The sequence below is a fragment of the Chrysemys picta genome, chromosome 2, assembly GCF_011386835.1.
Source record: "Chrysemys picta bellii isolate R12L10 chromosome 2, ASM1138683v2, whole genome shotgun sequence".
NCBI lineage: Eukaryota > Metazoa > Chordata > Testudines > Emydidae > Chrysemys > Chrysemys picta.
Genome location: NC_088792.1, coordinates 265587649 through 265609556, shown reverse-complemented (window position 1 = coordinate 265609556; position 21908 = coordinate 265587649). Strand labels below are relative to the sequence as shown.

Sequence of the window (21908 nt, the reverse complement as noted above, 5' to 3'; positions counted from 1 at the left end):
GCGCTTTCTTCCTTGGCTTAATGAGCCTGCCAGAGAGGATCTTGAGCCAGCTGCTGCTGATAAGATCCCTCCTGTGCTGCTCAGCAGACATAGCCTTGAGGATTTCTCCCGCAAAGGTGGCTCGCCCTTAACACTGTCATGCACTGTTTCAGATATACCCTCCCTTGGCTCAGCTCCTAGCCTTAGGCGAACTGGAAAGCGTCTGTCCCCCAACAGACACTCCCACCATAAACAGTCACTAAAGATTGAATATTGCCGCCAGGGGTGCTGGAACAGTGTGTATAGTGGGGGTGCTGAGAGCCATTGAACCAATCTGTAAACCCTGTATATGATGGAAATCACTTCAAGCCAGGGAGTGCAGCAGCACCCCTAGTTCCAGCACCTATGACTGCCATCCTAGACAACTGCCTCTCCGGCCTGTGGGCTGCAGCCAGTCTTGTTACTGCCTGTACTTGGGGGTGGGGACACTGAAAAGTACTTGTATGTTGTTGCAATCAGATTTCAGTCTCCCACCCAAGGACGCTGCTTAACATAAAACTAGAGCGACCCTCCTAGACCGTCGCTCATCAGTGCTGTGCCAGGGAAAGGGCAGGAGGGGCGACTGTGCCCCAAAGATGCTGCAAGCTGCTCTGCGGGCGATCTCTTAAACAGGAACCCCCCTCCCCAGCAACACTCTCACTCACCCCGTCCCCAGAGCGTTTCCATTTAATATACTACTGCAACACTGTATCCTCCGGCTGGGGGGTTATGAATGGGTGCAGCGGAAGCACCGCCCACCCCGGACGTGACGCTCAGCCAATGGGGGACCGGGCTGCGTGGATGGATGAGGTCAGCGCTGTGGTGTCGGGGAATGGAATGTGTAAGTGTAACATTCAGAACCGGGTAACGTTCGGAGATCGAACTCTGCGATCGGCGACGTTCGAACCGGGGCAGGCAGCCTCCTCAGTGCTTCGGCAGCTCGCACCTCATTGACTAACTGGGGGGGGGGCGGGGGCAAAGAGGAGGAGGAGGAAGAAGGAGGAGGAGGAGGAGGAGGAGGATCTTCGCTGCTTCGGCTGGTTCCATCCCGGGGGCCATTCACAGAGATCGCGGAGAGAGGGGTAAACAGCACCAGAGTCTAGGAGCTCCTCTGCAGAAGAGAATAAAGAGAAATGCAGGGATTTGTAAGGTTACGGCGCTCAAGCTGGAAGATGTGATAATGATAGCGGTGTGAACCGGCGCTGGCTGTGAGCTGTTGCTGACTTGCTCTGGAACCGGGGGGCTTGGTTATTGCGGGAGTGTTTTGGATGAGTTGAAGTTGCTGCTGTACCTTGATCGTTTGCAACACTAGAGAGAGAAAGAGTGGGGGAGGGGAAATACACTCCGTCTTGCAACTGATTGAGGGGTGAAGGGAGCTGGATTTGGTGCTTATTTCATTTGTGTGTGTCTGTGTCTGTGGGTGCATGCAAGAGAATTCCCAGCCCTTTGCCTTCCAAGCCCGGGCTGGGCGTGAATTATTCGCCTTCGCTGTTTCTCTCTCTCTCTCTATTGTGCGAGCCAAAGATGAAAGACAGAAGAGGAGAAAGTTAAAGAAATCGCCCACATGCGCTGCATCAGTCCAAGGCTTTGGGAAAGGAATAAAGAGAAGGTGGTAGAAGAGAGTTTGAAGTCTTTGCAGGCGGGAAGATGGCGGACTGGAGCTGAAAGTGTTGATTGGCAAACTTGGGTGATCCTTGTGTTTATTTACAATCATCTTGACCCAGATAGGACACATGCAGGCCAAAAAACGCTATTTCATCCTGCTCTCAGCTGGCACTTGTCTCGTCCTTTTGTTTTACTTCGGAGGCTTGCAGTTCAGGGCAGCGAGAAACCAAAGCAGGAGAGAGGAGCACAGTAGCAGGAATGGCTTGCACCACACCAGCCCGGATCACTATTGGCCCCGATTCCCGGACGCTTTGCGCCCCTTCATTCCTTGGGATCAATTGGAAAACGAGGATTACAATGTGCACATTTCCCCTAGGCAGAAGAGAGACGCCAATTCCAGCGTCTACAAAGGCAAGAAGTGCCGCATGGAGTCCTGCTTCGATTTCACCCTTTGCAAGAAAAACGGCTTCAAAGTCTACGTGTACCCGCAGCAGAAAGGGGAGAAAATCGCCGAAAGTTACCAAAATATTCTAGCAGCCATCGAGGGATCCAGGTTTTACACTTCCGATCCGAGCCAAGCTTGCCTGTTTGTTCTGAGCTTGGATACCTTAGACAGAGACCAGTTGTCACCCCAGTATGTGCACAACCTGCGATCGAAAGTGCAAAGCCTCCACTTGTGGAACAATGGTAGAAATCATTTAATTTTTAATTTATATTCCGGCACCTGGCCCGATTACACTGAAGACGTAGGGTTTGATATTGGCCAGGCGATGCTGGCTAAAGCTAGCATCAGTACTGAAAACTTCAGACCGAATTTCGATGTTTCTATTCCGCTCTTTTCTAAGGATCATCCTAGGACAGGAGGGGAGAAGGGATTTCTAAGGTTTAACACCATCCCTCCTCTCAGGAAGTACATGTTGGTATTCAAGGGGAAAAGGTACCTGACAGGGATAGGGTCAGACACCAGGAATGCCTTATATCACGTCCACAACGGGGAGGATGTTGTCCTCTTGACCACCTGCAAGCATGGCAAAGACTGGCAAAAGCACAAGGATTCGCGTTGCGATAGAGACAACACCGAATATGAAAAGTAAGTGACCAGTGCCCCTTCTGTGTTTGCCTGCCTAAGGTTAGGCCAGCTTTTTCTGGCCTCTGGTGTTCTCGGCAGCTGTCAGCTATCTGCATTTTTAAATGTGCTACATACTTTCAGGCCACAGGAAAACCATGATTTTTCTTTTCCTGCCCTGAAATTCTTTCCAGCTGTTAGTAAGTTACTTAGATATACGGGGGCATAGGGGTGGAAGCACCTCATTGTGGAAAATATTTCCAATGGGATGCAAAGTCCTGTAGGTTCTCCTGGGTTTAGCTAGACCAGGAGCTGACGACCTGTGTGCGCACTCTTTGGCTTTGCAACAAAGATACTGCTAGAGGCTACCCTGATATCTGGCTCCACCATTCATTCATCATTTTGTCTCTTCAGGGTAAACGTCCTCTTCCTTCCTAGCCCTGAAGTTAACCACCTAGGACAAAGCTCAAAGAGAGCTGATGACTTGTAGAGTGTGTGTGCAGTGATTGTGTGTGTGTGCATGCACCCAGTCTTGTCTTTCTCAAAGAGCATTTGTCCAGTGACAGGACTGAGTCTGTGATCTGTAGAGAGTGGGGTGTAGTAAGATAGCTCACAATCTTATTTCTCTAGATGATACAAATGGGTAAAGGAGGAAAACCCCATAGATTCTAAGGTCCCTTGGTATTTTTCCCCATGTTGATAACTCTTTCCAGTGGCTAGGGACAATTTCTGTATACTCTGTGTAACACTTTGATTACCTTTCTTCTTTTGGTGCTTTGCATACTGCCGCTGTGGGCAAGTTTAACCAGATGGTTTAGGTGGGTACTGTATTACTCTTCTCCCCAAATATCCCTTGCAATTATGTAGCTTGTATATGTAGCTGCTGAAAAATCGCTTTCAGGAATTACCTCTAGAATGGCAATACTAACTAGTCAATTTGAAACGGTTAATTTAAATGCTGACCACTGCTGTGGGTGCTCCAGAGCAAATATTCCCATGCAAAAACTGCATAGTCTGTTTCCATGTAACAGAAGTTTTTAAAAAACAGAGCAACTTTATATTGCTGAGTTAGTACTATCTAGAGCTACATCAGGAACTGCCAAAGGCTGGAAGAGTTTGCAATGGATAGTGAAATACAGTGTGGGAGAAAAATAATCCTGGCAGAGGGTAATGAAGAAGTTACAATGATATTAATGCTGACCAAAATTTCCAACTGGCTGCCAATTTCTCTTGCAGCCATTAGCCACAAAGTTTGAAATAAATGAATTAGCTAATGCTGAAACCCAGGAAAGCTCTGTGCTTTCTTTGATATGAACATGATCAACCTACTGCTTATTTTAGAGCCCTGTAAGGAAGTGGTGTGGAGCTTCATAAATACTTCTTGGCTTTTTATTTTATCCACTTTCTGAGCATAGAAAATTGATAATTTTTTAGTATAAATAACATGTAAAAACCTGGGGTAAATCCAGATTGTGTAGCTCGAATCAAGATGTTTACACATTTGACTCATGAACTGGGATTTCCTTTAAATTGTGGATAGTAACTGATGTCTTCTTCATAAAACAGAGAGAGAAAATGCCTATAGCCTTCAGAGATTTCTGGCATATGCTTGTTTAATCTGAGTGAGTCTACACTTTTCATGTCTGTTAGCCACCTTGCTGAAGTCTGCAGAATTCACTATGGTTTAAAGTTTTGTTAGATTCTTAAAACACAAAAAAATACCAGTCAAAGGTTTGACTATTGGGAACTTGAGCTTGTATTATTTACAATGTCTGTGCAGGTCAATTTCATTAAGGAGTGTACAACATGCACCTTATAGTACACATTAATATTAATAAAAAACACACCTGATGTGTAGTCTTTCATATCTAAGAAGTATAGGGATCCCTGCTAGTCCACTTCAGTGGCAAGTGCAACTCTATCTGGGGTAGAGTGCAGTAACTGTTTAACATTGCACAGCAACGCTATGCAATAGTTTAAGACGGGACGTGGAGATAATCATAGTTATTTAAGATTGCAGGAGGAAATTTAGGTCGGCTGAATGTAGTTGTTGAATTGGAATTGTGGTTAAGATACTGGGGCTAATACTCCTGTGAATTACCATAAATGGCTAAGACCTTTTAACTTTTTATCTTATCTGAAAGACCTGCAAGAGCATATTGCTGTCCTTTAGTACAATGCTGAAGCATTGATTCGGTACTGATTTATGGCAAAGTGTGCCACCTACTGAATACCACTTCCTGTAGCATCCTGAGTTTTGCTTTTCTCCCATTCAAATACTGATCATAGCTAACTCTGTTCAATGTATGAAATCTGACAAGGTCACATCCTGAGGCAATTATGGCTACAGGCAGCCAGTAGTATTTCTTACATGTAGAATATATAACATGTAAATATTGTAACAGGTAGTCCTCTATTAGCTGTAACTGAAACTGCACCTGAGAAAGATAACATTGCACAAGGCTATACCAGTTAAAGAAGAAATTTGTTATGATTTTAAAACTAGGCCTACGCTAGATCTAAATTCATATTCACATGACTCTCAGGTCAGACCGAGCTGCTTTTGTTATGCAATTTTTGGATTGGATTAAGCAACATGTCCTCATGGTTTTAAAATGATGTGCATTCTCCAAGAATTGTGTATTAGAAATGGATTAGTTTGTCCATAAGGAGTTGGCCAAGTCAAATATTTCACTCTCTGTGTCAGCTTCTGTGCCACTCTTTTTTTAAAATTTGCTGTGGCATTTATACTGTCTTGTTTCTGTGCTTGTGTTCATCACATGATCCCCTTCATATAGTACTGATCCATGCAAGTGCAGAAGTATTGATCCATGCAAGGTGCATCATGAATGATTTGAGCTTGGCTGTAAGAAGAATCTTTGTCAAGCCAGCTAAAATAGATGATTGGACTTAAAATCTTGATGATGTCGTATCAACAGAGTAAGGTTATGATTTACATTTATTTCCAATGTAAAATGTCACTTTGTAAAAAACGTAATATAGACATTATTTGCAATGAAATTCTGCCTGGAGCAAAATGATTAGGGCCCAGTAAAAGCAAGATCTACATCTCTACAGAATACAGCTTCTCTCTTTTCTCCCCCTACCCTTTCCCCAAGAGATGAGAAAAGTCAACTAATGATTTCTCTATTTATGTGAAGTGAAAAGTGCACCTTATTCCATTGAGAAGGGGGACATATTTGGCTCAGTCTTCATAAGTTCTATTAAGAGAGCCATCTGTATGTGAGAGCTAATTAATTTTCATCAAAGTTATGCATCTCGGCGGCTAAAGCTGATGCAGACTAAAATGAATTGCATTATCGTGATTGGACTATTGCAAACAGGGTTTTTAAAAATACTTTCTGTATTCTGTCCCTGAATCTTTTCATTAGGGTTGACTTCTATAGTCTGTCATTAGAACCACTCTTTTTTTTTAAATTCCTTTTCAATATGATTTTTTTAAATTTTAGCTTGATACTTTCCACTTTTGGAAATGGTTAGGTGCATACATTGAAAGGAACAGGTGCCATGTTTATTGAAGGTTAAAGAGAGGCCATTTAAAGGTGGACTAAACACTGTCTTTTGACAAAAGCGAAATTCATGGGTAGATTAAATTAATGTCAAGTTACTTTTTGGAAGGTAATATTACAGATTACTATTGATGTGGTCAGAAAGGTAATAGAGGACACAAATGCAAGCTGCATGTCTGTCCCAATGTAGCCAGAAGCTTTCAAGACATTTTCTAAAAACTGAAATCTTTCTAAGGTGGAAGATAGCAATGTCTGTAACCCAACCTATCTTTGCTTTTTTGACTCTGGATAGCCCTGACCTCAGATCTTTCAGAAAATGGAGAAAGTAACAGTGATGGTAGTCACATGTTTAGGGCCTGATCCAAAGGTGACTGAAGTCAATAGGAGGCTTTTCCTTGACTTCACTGGACTTTGGATCAGGCCCTTCATACTCCACCAATGGTAAAAAGGATTAGATCCTCCTATGTGTAATCAGGGATGGAAACTTCATCAATGGAAAAATCCATAGATTAGCTATGAGAGAGAGACAGAATACATGTAGGGCGATCTTGGCTCTTGTAGCCTCTATGAACTGATCAGAGCATAAGCAAAGGGAGACATTATTCAAACCTTCGCCTGCTATACCTGTCAATCAGCCAACGCCCAAATACAGGATACATTGTGTGGCCGCAACCCAAAATAAGGGACACAGAGAAATGCTTCATGCAGGGAACGGAAAGTGATGTGGGATCAGTTCCACCAAATTGGTGTGGAAGGTATACCACTTTGAGCCTGAAATGAGGAACGTTTTAGAGGCCCGAAAACACCCAGCTGAGCACTCTCGTTTTCAATACATGGAATATAGGCTTAACAGACCAAAATCCAACTAGACATCTGTATATGCACCTATAAATATGTGGCATCTCTCTAGATAGTACCAACCTATTGCATGCTTATGATAGATGAATGTATCTCTACATATTTCCATTCATTTTTAGTATACCATATGTAACTTACAGATAGACGTACTTTATGCTGAAAGAACCATTGTCCTAAGCATTTTTATGGATACCTATGTGAAGGTTATAATGAAGCATAATAAAGACCCAGAAGGGAAAAAATGATATGTTTAACTGGTTACGGTCTTTTCTTACCTGCCAAGAATATAGAGTCTGGGGTTCTGGGTGTCCTCTGTTAGAATTAGCAGTACAAACCCCTAAGTCCTTTTCTGAACTCCTCCCTCGTTAGGCAGTCTCACAAGGGAGACTCAAAACTTTAAAATTGGATCTTGGCAGGCAAATAGAGGAGCTGAGCTTCAAATATGTTATATTAAATTGTCAACGTATTTGTCCCCTTTATGTCTCTGCATACATTCTGTTACTGATTTGGCATCTTGTAAGTAAGATTTATTTTTAAAAAAAATTTCAGTTCCCCTTTTAAGCTGCTATTTAGGAATGAGTAAGAAACCCTCTAGTTCAGTGTAGATACTTATGAAAGACTGAATGGTCATACGGGGCCAAATTCTGTTCCTGTGTGAAGCCACTGACCTCAGTAGGACCAGAGTTGGCCTATAGATTTGATACAACCAGTAGGAGTTTGGAGAAGTTCAAGAGCCACTGAAGGATCCAGGGCATTTTCTCAGAACATCACAGCTGCTTGGCTGCTATCCCCATCAAACTGCTGTCCTATCAACTTCCAGTTACGTGATCGTCATACTGCTGATTTAAAATGCAGCAAATAGATGGGCATTGGCATTTACCAGGTTTCCCACAAAACGGAAACATTTGAAGACGTCGTTTTAATAGGCTCTTCCTTCTGCGTTATTTTTGTGCTGAAAATGGTGTGTATGTATATGTACATATAGAATGGGTCTCCTCCCAGGACACCAGGGCCTCTTCTGCCAGGTGGGAAAACAAAACTTCTAGGCGGAGTTAGTCCCTGGGATCACAGGTAGGAGCTGGGAGCTGCAGCAATCGCACCTTCTGAACTTTCAGCCAGTGGTGATGCTATGAAACTCCCTCCTTATATTTTGGTTCCGGATGCTTATTTCTCACTGCTGTTCAGTTGTTTGCCTCTACACCTGCTTCACAGTCCACCGCCCCCCTCCCTTCTATCCTTTCCTTCATGCGGCCCTCAATAGTGCCTTTCCCTTTCTTGTTCCTATTAACCATTCCCCCTTACACACCCAGCCCATCCCTTACTGTAGCTATTTTTTTAAGAACAAGTAAAACAAGAAAACACAAAATTAATGATCTTCACCCTGATTGCTCTGTTTGTATTGTTCTTCCCTCTCCCCTGCCCATACTTTAGTGGTCTCATTTATGTTCATAGTGAGCTCCTTGGGGCAGGCTACTGATCCTGACTGGTCCTAGCATACTACTACTAGTAAGCATTCACAGTTTAATTTTGTATTAGGGGACATAAAATCTCTGGATTCTCTGATTGTTTCTTCAGAGGGAGGGGAGATTTTATACATGCATTCCATTTGTAGCCATTGACAGACGTGGGAGGCCTTTTCTGAAAAAGATTGCATGTGTGAATGGGCGTATACAGGCATGCACATACATATTCCATCATGCTTCAGGCCTTAAACCAAACTCTTAACTACTTGGGGTTAGGCGGAAACTTTCCCTGTGTGAGGGTTATCACATAGTCATCTGCTTGAAGGTTTCCTGCCCCTTCCTCCAAAGCATCTAGTAGCAACCCCTGTTTGTCACAAGGTAGTGAACTAGGGAGGGACCATCCGTCTGATTAAGTATGGCTGCTCCTGTGTAGGTAAATCATTCTGAACCCCAGTGTGAGGTTACTCCTATATTCCATGCTTAGGATAATTAAGCATCTGTGTCAGATATTTGTAGTTAATGTTTTAAAAACACCATCCCCTTTTCAACTCCCCATACCCCATCATTCAGTTTGTTTTAAAGGAAAACACTTTGCATAGCAAGAGAAGGAAAGACTTATTTAGGGTGGGTGTGGAGAGGACTGGCTGTTAATATGGTGATTTCTGGAGCATTATCTGTATTCACTGTCTCTTCTTCTTTCTGTCTACAAAGTTTCTCTCTGAATAGCCAAGGAGTTTTGTGGTCATTGATAAACAAACCATTCTGTTAACTAGAGAAATTAATCAATAGGCAACCAAGCAAGTATTTAGAGACTGTTTTAAAAATAAGTTAAATAGCATGCTCTGTACCATTAAGATGACTGATTCCTCTTCCACAGGATTTGGCTATATCTAAATGTGATGATGCAATATGTGTGTGTGTGTCTGTTGCATATCATATGCAGATTACATTAGCACAGAAGAATGCATGAGTATAACTTTAGGTTATATTTAAGGTTCCACAGCTTTCCACATTAGCAAATACTTTAGGATATTTTTATTTTAAAACAAAACCCTGTTATAGATCACACTGTATTCTGAAGTCTGTTTCTCCTCACCCCTTCATCTTGATAGGCTGGGACGAAAACACTTATTTAATGTTTGTCTTTGTTTTTTATTGTTGTGTAATGTTTTTTTTTTAAATAAAATGAATATTAAAGTTTTTATATGGGCGTGTAGATGTATACAAAACTTATAAAGCATATATGGTAACAGTCCCTTCCCTGAAAGCCTTATAATCTAATTTAGATGACATATTATATGGACAATAGTTTAGGTGTCAATATCCTAGAAGAGGAGATCCATATATTGAAAAGTCATGAAAGAAACTGGCTTTAAGGAAGGGTTTGAAGGAGAGAGCAGTATGTTTCATACAAAAAAGGGAGCAATATTTTCATGTATATGACCCTGATTCAGGAAAGAACATGTCTCACTGCTTTTCTCGATAGGAGCCTATATACTTGTTTTATAGATTCTAGGACTGGAAGGGACTTCGAGAGGTCATCGATCAAGTCCAGTCCCCTGCCCGCATGGCAGGACCAAATACTGTCTAGACCATCCCTGACAGACATTTATCTAACCTACTCTTAAATATCTCCAGAGATGGAGATTCCCCAACCTCCCTAGGCAATTTATTCCAGTGTTTAACCACCCTGACAGTTAAGAACTTTTTCCTAATGTCCAACCTAAACCTCCCTTGCTGCAGTTTAAGCCCATTGCTTCTTGTTCTATCCTTAGAGGCTAAGGTGAACAAGTTTTCTCCCTCCTCCTTATGACACCCCTTTAGATACCTGAAAACTGCTATCATGTCCCCTCTCAGTCTTCTCTTTTTAGTGTTCTTAGTAAGCAGACTCTTTTTGATTGAGATCTGAATTTTGGTTAGTGTGGCTTTGCTGAACAGCAAAACATATTATTAAAAGCAACCAAAGAAGCCTAGGATGCCACAATAAAAGCAGGAAGGTGGCACTTCTTTCTTCTTTGTCCATTTTAAATGTCGTGCATTCGCCACTTATCTCTCCCAACATATCTTGTTTGGATACTTTTAAATATTAACATTGGCTGTCAGGTTTTGATCAAAGTTTCTTTTGCTCTGGTGTTGTAATGAGATACCTCTTTGTTTAACTTCCTAATCATGTCCTTTCCAAAGAGTCATGGTAGGGATCTAGTGTGGCTTTTTGAGCTGTACTCCTGTTCTTTTTGAGCTGTGTTAACTTGTATAGTGGAGGCTTTAATGTTGGATTCATCATTCATAATGTTGGATTTCATATTAAAGTACATTCGATTTTTTTTTCCAGTTTCCCTCCATACTGCACTGCATTGGTAATGTTGTCACATGGTATCTCATGAGTTTCCAACCTATTCCTTCCATATCACTGTGGTCCAAAGGATAAGAGTCAGCAGACCTGATTTGGGATTCTGTTCCCAGCTTTCTCATTCACCTGCTGTGTGACCTTGAATGAGTTATTTCGCCACATTGTGACTTAGTTTGCACGTCTTCAAAATAGTGGAGAATGCCACTTGCTTTCCTTTTTAAAACACTTTGAGATCTGTAAAGTGCTACCTAAGGATCGAGTCTTAATTATTGTCAGCTGTGTCAACTTGTATTTCATGAAGCAAGGATAGGTAATTGATGTTTTATTCAGCTTCTAGTAACTGATGTTCTCCAAACTAAGATTCCCTTGCTTGCTTCATCTGTGACAGAGTTGTCTTGGGTCACGGTGTTGGAAGGGATGACTTTGTTGCCTTTAAGTATATACAATTTTTAATTCACCCCACATAACTCAAACTGTACCAGATGTTGTCACATTTACAGCTGCTATAGGCGTCTCCATAACTGGTAAATGTTCCATGTGACCTCGCAATGCCGTTAATAAATTCACTAAAGCTGTTCTTATTTAAGTTGACTTTTTTTTCCCCATGACAATTTCTAGTCCAGGAACACATGAAAGCTAAAAAACGGTTCCTAAGTGAATTTCCTGTTTGTTCACTTTTTTCTCTAATACACTCTTTGTGTGTCTGAATGAAACAGAATTAGGGCTAATTTAGTTGATTGGCTGAAAAACAAAAGTATTCAGTGCTAAGAATGGGAAATGAGAAGGCCTCTTTGTAATGTTATTTCTTTGCATAATTGTAATAGATTGTAATTATATACTTGAGGTTTTTTGAAAACATTGGAATTGCTGTAAACATAGTCACATGAGATGTGTTATTGATGAAAGTGAACAATTTAAGCCCAATCTTAGTTCTGGGGATATGTGCATCAGCACCTATGATAACATTTATTATTTATTATAATAACATTTCCTTCTCCAGCAGCATTACATGTTACATTAAACCGAATCTTCAATTCCTTAGGGGATCCCAGGTTTGTTATTAATCAGTTATTTGGGGCTGTAAAAAAAGTACATGATACTCTACAAATGTAGAATAAGATGCCACCCAAAGCTTACAATCTAAGACAGCAGTCCAGAACAAAGGGGGAAAGGTTCCCGGAAGGAGGGAGAAGATGGAATGTCTTGTGTTAATAGGAGAAAGGAGGAGGAAAGCTTGAGTGAAAGTGTGCGGCTGGGAGGGGTTGGTGAAGGGAGGACTGGGAGGAAAGTAGGGCGTGAGCAGAGCTCGGGAGAGCAGAAATGAGTTGCAGGTTAGGCTGAGATTGTGTTGAGCCTTGAAGGATCCTAGGAGGATCTTAGATTTGTTCTGGGCTGGCTGGGAAACCAGTTGAAGGGTTTGAAGGGGAGGTATTGTTGCTTTCCTCAATAAGTTTGGATGCTGCCTTGTTAATGGGAATCGCATGCACCTGTGAAACAAACCTCTCCCCTACAGATTTGTGTGTATAGGTGTTTGAGCTGTACCTCCTGCAGGATACAGCTCATGTTCTGTGTAAATGAAAAAGGGGGGCGACTGTGTGTGAACAGGCTCGGTTATCTATAGGTGTAGCTGAGTCCTCACTTAGTGGCTATCTTGCAGTGTGTGGTGGAGATTGCAAAGGTGGAAGTGGTGTTAGGGTCTCAGCAATCTGTCCTCCTTCCCCAGTGCCAGGCCCGCTGTCCTCTCCACTGCTGAGAGGCGGGGGGTTCTCGTTCCTGGAGTGTTCTTCATTTTCTGTCTTAGCTCCTGGGTGGAGGAAGTGCTTGTGCTCCTACCCTCCTACCAATTTGGGATAGCTCCCTCTCCTCAGCCCTTCAAAGGAAGGGTTACCAGTGATGCTTTGTCTTCCTATGCAGCTCCTCCATAAACACCTCCACCTCTTGCAGCAGATGGAAGTGGGTCTGAATGGGTGCCTTCATCTGCTCTGGCCACCAGATTAACTTGCTCCATTCCCCCTCAGCATTAGAGTGAGCAGGTTGCAGGTAAACCTGCCTTTGGTCTGGCAGAGTGAGCAGAGCACAAACTGGCACAGAACATACTCCCACCATTGTATATGGGCTTCCTAAGGGAGCAAGTACTGGTACCAGTGCTCTGTGCTTTAGTTTGCTTGGCCCATTTTTAGTCCTTGGGGCATCAGTTTATGTGTCTCTCACACATTCATGTAGCTACATAACCAGTTTAGTGAGAGGCATTGATTCTTTTCAGAGGAGCTTCAACTCTTCTGATTTTTGCACCTGCAAATAATTACAGGCACATTTTATAGCAGTACCTGATTTACAGGTGCAATTGGGTAGTTTTAATGTTGAACTGCTATGAAGTGTGCTATCAAAATTGCATCCACTATTGTCTGCAGGTGCGGAATCAGAGGCTGTTTCTGGAAATCAAGCCTGTTATCTGGAGATGAAGGGAAGGACAATTCTTGGCTTATAGTGTCTGGGTTTATATTTCTAAAGGCTTGGTTTGGGTTTCTCTGCACATACACTCGATGAGCTATTTCAGGAAGATAAACATATACATGTTTTATCTCCTTGATTTGCCATTGACCATTGTGCTGGGTGCTAGCAGATGGAATTTTTTAAATTAAATATAATTTATCTAATCCAAACAGGAAATATAATACTAGGGTTTATTTTGTGTAATATGATTTCCTTTTGAAGTACTCCTGAAAAGTAACTTTTTTCCCTTTGAGAGCTGTTAAAAACAAAATCAAACCCCAAGCCACATTTTAGTAAAAACAAGGAATCTCAAACAAGAAAACTGCATCTGATATGTAAGAATTGCAGTAAAGCTGAAAATTAATAATCAGTGAGTTGGTTATGCAAGACACTGAACTCATTATGAGTTTGAGGAAATCTGTATATAACTTATTAAACAACAAATTGTTCTAGCCTAAGCAATAGAAATGTTTAAGCCCTCTGATTAGAAGTTTAAAAAGTGCTTAATCTGCAGTTTTTGGCCCCAGTCCTACTAAGGCTAAGTGGATAAAGTTCTGCACATGCATATGTCTTTTGCAAGATCTGAGCCTAAACTTAAGTGCAGGTTAAGTACTTTAATATCTGATCAGATGGATTTAAGCATTTCAGCTGGCATTGATTTTATTCTTAAAGATTTCTCCTAATATAAAAACTTCAGGTAAGTACAGGTATACCTAAAATAACTAAAAACAAAAATAAAATCTTTTCCCACCCCTTTTATTTTAACATCTGAAAGGTAAGCATAGTACTTTAATTTTAATGGAATAAAATATCAAGTGAGTGATCACATCAGGCATGGACACTTACCAAATCACAGTGAGGTAACTGTGAATAACTCTCTAGTTTCAACAATTTGCATGGCCATTAACAATTGATGGATTTCCCTTAGAACCACATTATCTATGGCAGCAGGACCTAGTCCTGTGTACCATTTCTGCATATTAAGTACCAGAGAAATTCCCAAAAGTAGTGGTAATAAAATTATAACAGCAAGGTGAGTGTTATAGATAGGAATTTTAAGCCAACTTTTTGGGAACTATTTCAAGCAATCAAATACCTTATTTCGGTCCCCTGCTCTCCCTTTAAATACAATATTGTAGTTCTGTATCTCTTAATGCAAGCCGATTGTTAACTTACTACCTGCCTTGCTCTTAGATTCAAATATTGGTTTGGAAATACAGAGGAGTTTATAAAAGGTGCTTTTAAAATATATTTTTATTTTATTGTATTTTATTTTTGGACCTGACACAAATCTCAAGTCGCTTTTACATATGTTCAGCATATGATAATTCATGTATGCATGACTAAATTGGGCAGTCATTGATTGCTAGACATAAAGCAAAGATGTGTGTGTCAAAGATGTTTTCTTTCTGGGGAACATGCAACCATTTTAATAAATACCCTTGTAGTCCCTGCTTCGCCCCTCCTCCTCCCCACTTGGTAATTTCTTCTGCTTCCTCCGGAATATCAAAATTCTCCAAATCCTCCTGTCAGTCAGGGTAACTTGTTCAGCCATGAACCTCTCAACTATGTTTGTCCGGCTGCTGTTGTGGCAAGAATAAAGTGATTAAATGAGGTGGTGGGGTGGGAAGGGAGAATAATCAAAGCACGAGAGTTGTTCGGGCTCTGTGAAGTTACATGGATGACACTTCAAAGATCATGGGTACAAGGCTCCCAGGCACATTTTCCTGTAGACTATTCCCTGCCCTAAATAAATACAAAAATACCATAGTAACTGGATAATTTGCACACACAATGTGATCGCTTTTCTACCACTCTCCCCCTAATATTAATGGCAGAGTAATTTAGTAAGGTCTACTCTCATTATTATTATTATGTATTATTATTTATTTACAAAATATACTTCTGTAGATGCTCTGGTATGTTGCAAAGTTATATACATAATTAAAGATAAGCTACAATTGTTAACACAAGTGACAAGGTACACTCTGGTGCTTTATCCGTGCTTTCGTGTTGGTTTGTTCACTTGATCATACACACGTTGTTCACATATTACATGAGAAAAACACAATCATAAACCCGATCTGCAGCACTAAATCTCCTCCTTCACCCACATATGTGCAGAAGGATAGATAGTAAAGGTGAATAGGATGGTCCTATATGAACCAATATAAATAGGAAGGGTTTGAGAGCTGTGCTAAGAGCTGCAGAAGACATTCTCAGGGAGAGACCTCCAAGAGCAAAGTCTTACCTCTGAGAGGGTCCTGTCTTGGGCACAAACCAGACAGAATCTTGAGTAGCTAAGTAAAGAACCCAGCTGGTAGTGGTTTTGTTGGCGAGACGTATGATTAAAGATCCTACTTCAGTACCTTGCACCTCGGTTAAAGACTTCATATACTATAATAATAATAGTGCCTTGAAATATGTCTGTTGGTTTACGAGTAGCCATTGCAGCTATGGAAGGCTGGGCTCACTGCTCCCATGCATCTTGGTATGGAGGAGCTTCTGCAAGTGCTGCAGCTTCCAGATCAACTTCAATGAACAATGACCACCTAGATTAAAGGAAGGGAAGGTGAAGTCCATGTCTGAGAAGAAAGGGCCAACTTTCCTAATAACAAGGAGATGGTGAGAGCCTTTCTAGATCCAGGCTGGAACCTGCCAGAAGGGAGAGAATTCCAGAGCTATCGCTGAACTTTGCATGTTTCCCATGAAGTGGAAGTAACATGATGTTTCCCACCTTTCGCCCTGATCCTTTTATTTGTATACTATTTCCTCCCACACCTTGCTTCTCTGTTGTCTGTCATCTCTATTGAGATTGTAAGCACCTTGTCAGTAGGGACCACCAATTCTTATTATGTGGTTTTACAGTGGTGCTCCAGTCTTGACTGATGTCTCGAGATACTAGAGGGATAAAAATAAGACATGAAGTGACTAATGCAGATAACTCTCTTTTGGTTAATGCAAAAGAACATTGTTGAACTTCAGTGAGTATAGACTTTTTTATTTTTTATTGTTTCCAGTTTTAGTGGTTTGTGATTATTCCTTGTATCTAAAGGATTTATTTAATTTAGCCACAATGTTTGTAACTTGGGCTATGATGAAATGATTCCAAGTGAGTTCTGCTGTGTTGTGTGTGTCTGTAAAATTAGGGGGCTAGAAATGTTAAGACATTTGCTACTCGGACTTTAATCCTGAATTGTCCTGTTGGTGTAATCGTATATTATTATTTTATTTAGTTTAACTTAGTTTACTATGAGGGTAACTGTGTTTCACAATCGATACACTGATCATTATAATGGCATTTTGTGGTCTCGTTATAGGCAAAGACTATAATTAATTAATTAACTGACTGGATTACCGAAGTATACAGAACGTAGCATGTATTTGTAAACAAATTTCATTAGGAAATAGATAAGGTTGAAAAGCAGGTATCAGTAGATTCTCTCTAAAATACAGATAACATATTACAAATTCTGTACAATAATTCTACTACTTTAAAAAGTAAAGTATGAAAGTCTCTAAAAATGAAAAACTAAAGGATGTACCCACTTCACTCTTCATTTACTGTTGCACCATAACTGAAAGTGTGTGTGTGTGTGTGTGTGTGTGTGTGTGTGTGTGTAATACATAATTTTAAACACCCAAACTTTCCAGAAAAACTCTACTCTGGGATGAGATGCTTTACGCAAAATTTCAGGAAGATCAGCTTCTCTTTGGGGAAGGTAACATTAAACAAATACTAGATATGATGTTGAAAACTGGATTTACAGTGTGGAGTTAACATTAGCCTGACCTAAGGAGTCACTCTTGGGTCTGCCAGAATCACATCTGAATGCGATTAAAATTAAAAAGGAAACCAGTATCGTAAATGGGAAATAGTTTTCTCCTGGTGCCTCCAGGCAACTCATCATTTATATCGGACTGCTGAAAAGTCAGATTTAATTTATTTTCTGGAGAAAATGTGTCAAATTTTTGCTTTTGTTATATTGGATTTGTTTGCCTCAATCTGAAAAGAGCAATGGTATTCTTCAAATTACAGAGATATAGAGCCCTGCATCGATACAAAACTGTGTATCTGCAGCCGATCCGCAAAAATGGTCTGTGGAGATCTGTGGATTTGCGGGGCTCTACAGATACATGGCCCCCCTTTCAAATCAGGGGCCTCATCCTGCATGCCTTACTCATGTGAGCAGGGATTACTCACCCACTGATTCCAGTGAATAAATGGTTGAAGAATTAGACCCCTGCTTTGAAAGGTATCAGCACGTTAACTGTTTTTTCAGAAGACAGTGTGATTCACTCCAGGCTAGCCAGAAATCACTTTGCACATCCTTTGCCTTTTCTCTAAGGTGGCAGCAGCGTATCCTATTTGTTCCATTTCAGCAGGTCGCCTAATGTGGCTTAAGAGAGTCAGCTCTCACTTATTACGGGTGTGTTTCTGCGTGGGCCTTGGCGTGTCATTTTAACAGAGGTGGTGTTAAATTCCCATTGATTTTTTTCCCCACCAGCTTTTTGATTTCTGCGAAGACTGGCATTAATTTTTCACAAAAATGAAATCTATAAATGACCTTGCGCAAGAGCACCAGCTCTGCGAATTCCAGCTCCTAAGTAATAGGCTTGTGAATGTTCCCCCTTGCAGTGCGGGCGCCAAGGGAGAGGGTATTCAGCAGTTACAGTTGGATATATTTGCTTCCTACCTGCTGGTTTCAAACAGTATTAATTTTTATGCCTTCATTGTGCATTGAGTTTAATTAAAAGCAGCGCTGCTCATAACAGTGCTGGTAGAGATTTTTTTCTCCACTCCCCCTAAAATGAATAAAACAAATAGGCATCTGGTATTTGTTTTGTATAACACAATGCTCATAAAATGAAGAGTAATAAAACATAATTATCTGTAAAGGCTTGGTTTATAAGCCTAAGAATGAGCTCGTTTCTACTTGGTTTTAATTCTACCCACAGGATAAAGGATCCCTTTGTACTTTTTCCTTTTTTTTAACCCTTCTCCCAGTTAGTGAAGAGTCAGTGATTAGAACATTTGAACCCATTCCTTACATATAATGATGGGTGGGTGCTCCTTATTTGTCTAAAATGGACTCTTTTAATTAGGGATGTAAATAACATGTAAAAACAATAACTGTGTAACCAATTGAAATTCTATCGGTTACGTGGTTAAATGTTTAACTGGGGAATTATGGGTGCGGGGGGTACTGCAGCACCCCCACATTCTAGGCGGTGCTCCTCCCTGCCAGCCCCACACCCAGGACTCCTTGCTGCTGGCCACGGGTCCTGGCTGCTGGCCCATCCTCGGGGCTCTGCGTGGTCCATCCCCGGGCATGGGGCCGGGAATGGGGATCTCTGGGCCTGGGGCCAGGAGTGGGGATCCCCGGGCGGAGTTTAATTGATAACAGAAACCGATAAACATCAAGCTTCTTGGTTAACCCATTAACAGGTTTAACTTTTACATCCCTAATTTTAATGGGGCAGCCATAAGGGTGAAAGCAGGAGAAATTGTTAGTACCGTCCTTTAACATTTCCTTCCAATTTTTTTGTGTTTAAAGGATACAGTATAGAAAGGGAGGGAATCCTTAGTTTAAAAGTATAAGGAACAAAGGCCAAAATTTTCAGGATTGGATCCCTAAAGTTAGGCACTTAAGTAAAAGAGGTCTGATTATTTTTTCCAGGGTACATGGGTGCCTGTAGTTCCCGCTAACGTCAGTGTAAATCCAGCAAAGAGTCTAGATGTGGGTTTGGCACCATAGATTTGGTCCCTACTTTCGATGGAATTTTCTCAGCTGCTGAATTCGTTTGATTTTGGTCCTCACTGGAGCATAGTGGGCCTGATCCAAAGCCAATTCAAGTCAACTGGAGACTTATCATTGACTTCAAGAGACTTTCAATCAGGTTACATTGTTCTGTCCCTTAGATTTTATTTTTAAAGCAGACAACATTGATGCTTTGCTTTGCTTTGCATTGCTGCAACCCTGCAAAATCCATTTATCAGTATCAAAAAGTAGTTGCGCCGTGAGGTTTTGCTAACAGTTTCTGCAACAGTGTCTATGCCTGTAGGGGCTAGATCTCTTGAGCATGTCTGCATTGCTTCCATCCAGCACCCTGTGCCAAGTGAGGATCACATCCTCCCATGGTGGTGCGTCCGCTACTGCAAGATTAAAGAAGAAACTAGAGTTGGTAGCAATCACATGGCGTACTATTTCACTAGTGACAGTTTTATGTGCTTCCAGGATGCTGCAGATCCTTGTATGTGATATCGACCCAATCTTTTGCATTAAAGTCCAGTTTTTTACTAGGAAGAGGTGGCACAAGAGCACTTAAGCCAGCTAGATATTAAAGTTAGGTATCCCAACATTTTACAAGAATTACAATGGCAAAATATCAGAAAATTCCTTGCAAGGAATCCGTGTTGATGAAAAATTCGCACTACATGTCTGTTTTTATTAATCACCAGTTTGAATAATAATAATAATGTTGTTGAACTTGTTCACAAGAGCTATAGGGTCAATCCTGTGGTGTGCTGGGCATCTTCAACTCAGTGACACGTTGCACCTCACAGATTCAGGCCCTATTCTTGTTTGCACAATTAATTAAACCGATACAAAAGTCTCAGTTCCTTTTTTGCCCCTTGCATGAATTGTAACCTTCTCAAAGGCAGATCTGCCTTAGGTGCTGCTTCCTGTCTGTCAGGCAAGCCTTATAATTTTGAATATTGATTAACAGCTGCTTTTGTTGTTCTTCTAGGCTTGGAAACAATGGGGTTGAGGGCATGTAATAAATTGCTAAATGATACCCTGGCAGAGAGAATTCCCCCCTCGAAATCACTCTCCTAATGCAAGCCCCTTTGCAGAGAGGAAAATGCCGTAGAACAGCCACAGATAAAACAACAAGCGGTCCGCTGCTGAGGGCAGACTGCACTTCCAGGACAAGGCATTCTTGCCTAGGTTGAAGGCAGTTCCTGTTCACATTTATGGTCTAATCGGCTGCTGCTATGTCTCGAATGGTTTACTTGAAAGAATATTCCTCCTCTCATGTCCTCCCCCAGCTCCCTGGAAGATATTAGTGTAATGTGCAGGCTGCCAGCTATAGTTCCGGACAGAATTGTTGTGGCTCTTCTGTGCCTTTAGTCAGCTGATAATCATCATCAGCAGATAGTGTGATGGAAGGTACCTTGCCTTGTTATGTGAGCTGTTTCAGTTCCCATGGCCAGGAGCCTTTGATCTGTTGAGACAGAAATCCTCCCCATCCCCCGCAAAAAATGGGGTTGAGTGCCAGACTGTGTGCTGGTTTGTAAATGTGTCTTCTTGCAGCATAGTCTCATGTCACACATAAACTAAATATGCTGTATATTTCAGAGATTATGGAACCCAGCAGCTCTCATTTAAAAGTCAAATTATCCAAGTTTTAAAGATGAATTCTCTTCTCACGCAGTTTATTGTTCCTTTTAGGTTTTTCATGAAGGATCCCAAGTGAGCCTCTCCCTGTCCCCTGTCTCAGTGGTTCCACTTTCCCCATTTGTAAATCAGGGATGGTATCTACCTGGAAGGCTTACTTAATTCATGTCTGTAAAACATTTTGTCATCCTTGTTGCAGTGTAAATGCAAAGCAGCATTATATTTAAAACTCAAGCTGGCTTCTGATTTTGCACAAGAAAGCTTTTAACCTTGTGTCACTGGAGTGAAAGGGATTTACTTTGCTAGTGTAAATGTGTACCCATTAGCTGAATTTATGCCATCGGTATGACACCAGTTCTTTTTAATTTATTTTAAGGGGTTCTTTTTATTGTCTGTAAGGTGGTACACCTCTACCCCGATACAAGACTGTCGTTGGGAGCCAAAAAATCTTACCACGTTATAGGTGAAACCGCATTATATCGAACTTGCTTTGATCCGCCGGAGCGCTGCTTTACCACATTCTATCCGAATTCGTGTTATATCGGGTCGCGTTGTATTGGGGTAGAGGTGTAAAACAGAGTGCATTTTCCCTTTTTTGAAACTTGACGTAAAGTGAAATAATATTATTTTTAAGGCACCATCACCAAAATACTTGGGTACCCTTTTTGTAAATGACTCTTTGCACTCAAACACTTTCTCCTTTGTGGATCTGACCCTGTGATGTTCTGAGTTTAAGATTTATGGCCAATTTGCTTGGATTTTCTGTGTCAATGTTTACCTGGATGGAAACTTAAAGGAAAACACTCTGATGGTGCTGCTGTTTAGGGGTTGGAAAACAGGTGTGAATTAAAAAATAAGGGCTGGCCTGAACCTTAGCCTTGCATACCAACTCCTTTGAGAGATTCAGAACAGTTTGAACAGTATAATACAGTGGATTGCTCTACTCTAATACACCCATACCCTCTGCTTCTCTACTTTGAGGTTATTCAATATTGAGTTATTTAAATTTAGCTCAGGCACCTAGGTGAAGTCTTGACTCCACTGAAATCAATGGCAAAACTCCCATAGAGTTCAAAAGGGTTCAGATTTCTTTGCTAGGATAATCTCATTCTGGACTCAGTG

General features: G+C 41.2%; 1 protein-coding gene across 1 annotated transcript in view; it reads left to right on the top strand.

The window, feature by feature from the left end:
• The first annotated feature begins 800 nt into the window (after window positions 1-800).
• EXT1 (exostosin glycosyltransferase 1) overlaps window positions 801-21908 on the top strand; it is a 250056-nt gene continuing 228948 nt past the window's right edge. The window contains exon 1 of the mRNA XM_005287295.5: window positions 801-2713. Coding sequence (XP_005287352.1) covers window positions 1752-2713 — 962 coding nt within the window. The 5' untranslated portion in view covers window positions 801-1751. The remainder of the gene's footprint in view (window positions 2714-21908) is intronic.